Genomic DNA, 6,589 nt, shown 5'->3' with positions numbered 1-6,589 from the left:
TTTTTTTTGTACAATGTCTGTCAGCCTCTATAGAGAGTACTCAATAGCCAGCCTAATGAGCATCACGTCCTTGTTTCTGAGGTCCTCGGAGATTTCTTTTGTTTAAGCCATGATTGACTTCATGAAAAATGTGTAGCGAAGATCAGACTTTAATAGATCTCTTCTTCTTTCAATTAATATCCTCATAGCTGTTTGTCAGCTTGTTAGTTAAAAGAAAAATCTTCTCGTTCACACATACCTTTCACATACAGAAATAACCTGTGTTTTTCTGTCTCTGTTGTGTTTTTAGGATCTGGTGAACATTGAGATGTTCCTCACAGCTAAGGAGGTGGAGGAGTCTCTGGAGAGGCAGGAGACAGCCACTTGCCTGGCTTGGTGCCATGACAACAAGTCCCGCCTCCGCAAGATGAAGGTAGAATAATTAATGATGTTTCAAGGCATTGTTAATACTAGCTTTGATACCAGTGAACCCTGAAAAAAACCCTGCTATCAGTTTTTTACATTGCATAGTTTTGGCTCTAATAAACAACAGGCAGCAGTGTAACCGGTTTTTGATGCGAAAAATTAAGTCTTGATTGCTTTTCTTGTAGCTTTCGCTCTGCTGAGAATCCCAGCAAGTTCCCATTTTAATCCCAACATTATTTTATTAGACAGGGTCTGAGTCCTCAGTAGAATTCAGACGGGAGTCAATAATCTGACTTGTTGGCTGTTAATTATTTATATGGATGTGGCTTTGTTTTAGTAAAATTTGGTTTAGTTTATCTTCTTGCCAGTTGGGCAATATGTAAATCAGAAAAACTATAGTTCCAGTTGGTAACAGATGTGGGTTTTTTCCCTGCTCAGTCCATTTAGATGGTAAAATATTAACAGATCATTTTGCTGTTTGTTCTGTCTCGATTTCCATGGACATTATTAATTAACCATGGGGGGGTTGCCTCATTTTTTTAAACTCGATGCCTCCTCTTCCATCTTTCCTTTCTCTGGCAGAGTTGTCTTGAGTTCAGTCTGAGAATCCAGGAGTTCATTGAGCTCATCAGACAAAACAAGCGCATGGATGCAGTGCGGTACTTAAAACACACACACAAATAATTTTTTCACCTGAAGCCTTTTACTCACATATTTCCACATTTGCAGTTGCGTTACTGAGATTGTGAGTCTCTCTGTGTGTATTAGACATGCTAGAAAGCACTTCAGCCAAGCAGAAGGTGGACAGTTGGATGAGGTTCGGCAGGTGATGGGCATGCTGGCCTTTCCATCAGATACGCACATCTCTCCATACAAGGTAACATTAGTGGTCTTTATCAGTGTGAATGTCTACAAGGATATCATTTGATTTGATCAGAAGTCATTACACAGCAGTAGTTTGTGCTTTGGCTCAATAAAAAGGTCCGATTTACAGTCAGGCTGGTAATTCTGACCTGGTCATTTTTGTTTTGTTTCTGTGTTCAAATATAGATAATTTATGCTTTCTAAAGAAAACTGATATGTTTAGAAATGCTGAAAATCTCTTGCTCTGTGTTAAGAAGAAAGAAAACCACTTGGGAAAATTTTGAGAAAAACTTTAAGCTCCATGGGTCTGTCCTCGTGGAAATATTGGTACCACTTTGGGCAGAGCTGTGACCAAACCAGCCTGACTTCTTGTGTGTTTGAAGTAAAGAGAAAGCGCTATAGACACAGACCAGCCACCAGAGGGCCTCCATTGTCTTTTACAAAAAGCTCAATTCCCTTTTTGTACAGGCTTTCAGTGGCACTGCTAGTTTTAATTTTCCACTCCAACATCCTCTGAATTGTACTATGGCACACTGTCACCAAGGCTTTTTCTCTTTCGCTTTTAGGCAAGCCAGTGTAGTGTTTGTGCCAGCTGCTTGTGCCAGAGTTACAGAAACAGCCTCTCCTCCCTGCCAGTATGCTATTAACGGGAGAGCTTAGTAGCTTCCATTATTATCATAGTGTTTTTCCTCAGTGTCATGATTACTTATGATCATAATAAAAGTAATCATAAATATAATCATGCTCAATAAAAATACTGCCAGGGGTAATTAAAAAGGATTAAACTGTAATTAATTTAGACAACTCGGTTACATTACTGATAGGATTACAGTCTCAGCTGTTCTTGGAAAAACTGTTAATCACAATTCACTTGAAATCAACATCGCTGATTAAAGACCAAGTCAGAATCTAAGACTTTCAGTGGGGCTTCTGTTTTTAGGTGGTCCAGAAAAGAGAGCATTACTGTAATGGACTGTGGAGGAAGTAAAAATGTGTCATAGTGTTGCTATTATTGTTATTGTTGTTGTTGCTATAAAAGTAGCTTAGAAACTGCTCCAAGAAGATAAATGTGATGAATATGTGTGGAATCTTATGCCCCCCCAGAATATGGTCAGTGATGGTCCAGCCTTGTGAATCAATTTGTTGAGCCACAAAAAATGCAACACAAATTTCATTGTTTTAAACATTGAAATTTCAGCTCTTTGTATGTTATAACTTTGCTCTCCTGGAATGGAGAGGACAACAAACCTCTGCTCAAACATAAATTTCGTTTTATACGTGAAGTCTAAGGTGCACCCTGTGGTGTCCCAACATTACTAACCAGACAGGGTGCCCCCCAGCTGGAGGACGTGGGGGCGGGCAGGGTTGTTTGATGACTGAGGATGTGTTAAGATTGGTCTGTGTGAGCTGTGTGAAGACAAGCATCAGAGGGTCCAGTATATTTCCATGCAGCTCAACAACATCAACTTGCCTGATGGTCTGATGCTAATTATGTTGCTCCGTAGAAAGATACTGAACCCTCTGCATTCAAATACCCAGTCCAAACATGTATTGGTGAGACAGAGGCTATCTGAACAAAAAGCAGGGTTCAAAAGTGTTCCATTTTTGGTTTGTGTGTTTATTTCTTTTTAGCTGGCGTCCAGTTTTGTTTTAGGCTTTTGCTTTTAGTTATTAAGTGTTAATTCTCTTCTCTTCATGTTTTAAACAAAAACAAGCAAACAAACAACAAAGTTATGAAAAAAAGCAAGTCGATGTCTGTCAAAGCAGACGATCTAAAGCGGGTACTATTTTAAAAAAGTTAAAAATGAATGGTGTAACTACTAGCAGTGTTGTTTTGATCTTTACCAGTGAGCAAGTTAAATGTACTTCATTGTATAATGAGCTGTTCTGACTCGCAGGACTTGTGGTCTGAAAAATCGTTTCGAACCATTAGCAGCACATGAACTAATGATTATAGTGTCACACTGAAGAGTTGAGCTTTAAGTTCGTTATTCAGTTCACAAGTTGTCACTCTACACATGATACATGAAGGTTGGACCATCTCATGATCCTTCTCCCTCATGTTTCTCTACCTGCTGGCTGGCTGGGCTGGCACAGCAGTAACCTGGCTAACCTACATGTTGGAAAATGTGGACTGGTTAGAGACTGAACTAGGAGAGTAAAATAGATGCATATCATAAATAAACAGAACTGTGAAACTAAATACAAACAATGATGAGTCGTGATCTGTTTGTGTAAACAAAACTCAGCATTGTCTCCTGTTTAACCCACATCCTTCAAATGTAGCTTCAGTTGTGTTTTAAGCTGCGCAGACCAAAGACAAATGTATGCCTTTTATACACAAAAGTAGACCTTTTTGTTTAATTCAGACTTTTTTTATATTGTACAAATTATAAAAGGCGTCTGTGCCAAATTAAACTTGATTATTTATTTATTAATTTTTCAGAAATGCAGTTGTAAAAAAAAATCTTCCTTTTATTTTCTCTTTTTCTTTCTGATCTATCAGGATCTGTTGGATCCAGCCCGCTGGAAGATGCTGATCCAGCAGTTCCGATATGACAATTACAGACTGCATCAGCTGGGAAACAACTCTGTCTTCACCATCACCCTGCAGGCTGGTCTGTCTGCCATCAAGACACCGTATCCTTCCAGTGTGTGGTTACTCTTAACCCTGTCGTTTCAACTTCTTAAGCTATATGAAGATGGATAGTGTTTTTTGTTCTAAGGGGGGTCTATTCTTTCTGTGTGTTATTCCCTAAACTGCATTAATCCTTAACTCCCATTTCCAAACCAGTCAGTGCTACAAGGAGGATGGCACCTCTAAAAACCCAGACTGCCCAGTGTGCAGTAAATCTCTTAACAAGTTGGCTCAGCCTCTACCCATGGCCCACTGCGCCAATTCCAGACTAGTCTGTAAAATCTCTGGAGAGGTCATGAATGAAAACAACCCTCCCATGATGCTGCCTAATGGATATGTTTACGGCTACAATGTGAGTAAACTGCATGATGCCAGCTGGGACTGTATGAAGGTGCTTCCATCCATGTTGAAGCAATTTAAAATGCAGACTTAAAGGATGATAAAGTTTCATAAAACACTCCTTGATATTTCATTATTATCTCTTCCAGTCTCTTCTGTCCATTCGCCAAGATGACAAAGTGGTGTGTCCCAGAACCAAAGAAGTCTTCAACTTCTCTCAGGCGGAGAAAGTGTACATCATGTGATTGCTCGGATGACGCTTCTGAGTATCAACCACATCAGATACGGCCCGTCGCCCATCACCTGTGACCCGGCCTGCTCAGAGCCACCTGTGGAGCTGTGATCCAGTGCCCTTCTTCCTCCCACAGACAAAACCCACATGTCCGCGGAGACTCCACCACCCCAACCCATCCCATCCAGTTCCTCTACATGATCAGCTCAAGTTAGCCCACCCAGACCCCGTGCCCCCCCCACCCCCTCCATTTTATCTGACAAACTGGGCTCCTCTCCTTTAAGACTCTGTTTTAGATGTGGCTAGAAGTTGTTTAATCTGATCCATTCAAGCACATGGACTATCAGCATTGTCATTATCTTACAGGCCTTCACACTGAAGATTAGAGAGTAGAGAAAAAGACTGAAGAGTGGAAAAACTGCTAGATAGATGTTTGATTTTACTACAACAAATAAAATCCTGTTGAGGTTACTTTTGACTTTTTTCCTTTTACAAATGTTGTTTGTTACTGAAATAATGTGGCAGAAGTGTGTTAAGTCGCTGCTTTAACCATTAACACAAGATTTGAGCCTTTTTTGTGAACAGACATGGCTTCCTAGTCACATCTCCTCCTGTGGTGCATGCTGTCTGCATCGTTTGTCTTATAGCCATGTTTATGTTGGTTGTTAGGGAATATTTTTAAATGCTTCCTTTAAACTACCTAACTGGATTAATTACATTTATCTCCCTCACGATTGAAACTGGAGGATGTTTTGGGCTACAAAAGGCTTCAGTTTTAATGTAAATATTAGGTAGGACTTGATCTTCATTTATAAATTCAGGAGTTTTAGAGAAATGTCATTTTAAAAAAACTAAATATTTGCCATCTGCACAGATTGCTGTGTAAATTTGAGTGTTTTCTCGGGTGTTTAAAACCCGATGTAGCCTTCAATATCCTCAAGTCAAGCGGTTTTTGCCTATAATTTCTCATATCTGGAGAAGCTCGTAGTTTCACAGACAGTAATATAAATTAAGCGGTACCTGCTCCGGTAAAGAAATGTACTAAATTTTCAGACAAGAAAATCATCTCTGATGTTTTTAGCTTCCAAATGAAAAACACAAAAAACAGTCTTCCCATTTTTGGTGTGACAGGTTTGGTGTTGACACTTTATTTCAGTTTGTTTGAAATTTTGCCTTTAAAAAAAGACATTCTGGGTGATTTTTAGTCAACTGGACGTTGCCTACAGTCTGAATTTCATAACTATTTTCCCAGTGAAGCCTCGATAATAAAGAGAAGGACAATGGCGCTGCGTTACCAGTCTTGTACTCTATGTTGAAGCTGCTTGCAGCACCATTATTACAGGCTTTAAGACCATTTCATTTAATATACATTCACATGCCTTTACTGAAGGTAAAGATTTTGTCTTTCCTTACAAAGACAGGAGGAGGAGAGGAGTCACATTCAACCTTTATGGCTTTCAAACGTACTATAGAAGGACTGGGATATAAAATAATATGGAGAAGGACCTAAAGGTCACACTGAAAATCAAGCCTGAACACCCAGAATACTCAAAAAATGCAGGTTAACATAATCACTTTTGTGGTCGGTCCTTTCTTCCATCTGTTGTTTTATCAGCAAACCACGAGTCACCTCGTTTGTGTCCATCTATAGTTTGGAGCTGTATCTGTGCAGACACAGACTGTCCTGTGTGTTTGTGTTGGTAGAGTAGAAATGGGGATTGTTTCATGAGCAATATGCCTCATAAAGGTTTCAGTAAACTTTGATTTTGGTGTTTCTTTGTTTGCCGTCTGCTTTGCTCTTGTCTGCTCTGAAATCTGCATTACCATAAGCTGTTGGTAGGTGTGGTTATTCTCTGCACAAGGTAATTAAATCAAGTGCGTGTCTTTCACCTGAAACTACATCACCGTAGCCCGAGGACGTCGGGATTCGAGGGGAATTGGCCTTTTCTTTGTGTTTGATCACTTACATGGAGATCGTGGCAGGAAAGATAAGGGGAAAATAGGCAGGATAATTGGCTTATCTGTTACAACTGAAACCTGCAACTTCTGCAGAAAACGCATCAGCCACTGACAAGGTTTTCTTCTCCAGATTAATCCAGTATTTTTCTCAT

At 39.8% G+C, this 6,589-nt stretch overlaps 1 protein-coding gene across 2 annotated transcripts in view; it reads left to right on the top strand.

The window, feature by feature from the left end:
• The window catches only part of maea (macrophage erythroblast attacher, E3 ubiquitin ligase), a 96,878-nt gene extending 90,628 nt beyond the window's left edge, over nucleotides 1-6,250 (top strand). For both annotated transcript variants that reach the window (XM_005919449.3, XM_005919451.3), the window contains exons 7-12: nucleotides 290-412; nucleotides 988-1,064; nucleotides 1,174-1,282; nucleotides 3,776-3,909; nucleotides 4,064-4,259; nucleotides 4,396-6,250. In XM_005919449.3, the coding sequence (XP_005919511.1) occupies nucleotides 290-412; nucleotides 988-1,064; nucleotides 1,174-1,282; nucleotides 3,776-3,909; nucleotides 4,064-4,259; nucleotides 4,396-4,491 (735 nt within the window). In that variant the 3' untranslated portion in view covers nucleotides 4,492-6,250. The remainder of the gene's footprint in view (nucleotides 1-289; nucleotides 413-987; nucleotides 1,065-1,173; nucleotides 1,283-3,775; nucleotides 3,910-4,063; nucleotides 4,260-4,395) is intronic.
• Nucleotides 6,251-6,589: the final 339 nt, after the last annotated feature.

The sequence above is a fragment of the Haplochromis burtoni genome, unplaced genomic scaffold (assembly GCF_018398535.1).
Source record: "Haplochromis burtoni strain Fernald_Lab_line unplaced genomic scaffold, NCSU_Asbu1 Contig_33, whole genome shotgun sequence".
Taxonomy (NCBI): domain Eukaryota; kingdom Metazoa; phylum Chordata; class Actinopteri; order Cichliformes; family Cichlidae; genus Haplochromis; species Haplochromis burtoni.
Note: the sequence above shows the minus strand (reverse complement) of the source record. Positions and strands in the feature narration are given on the sequence as shown.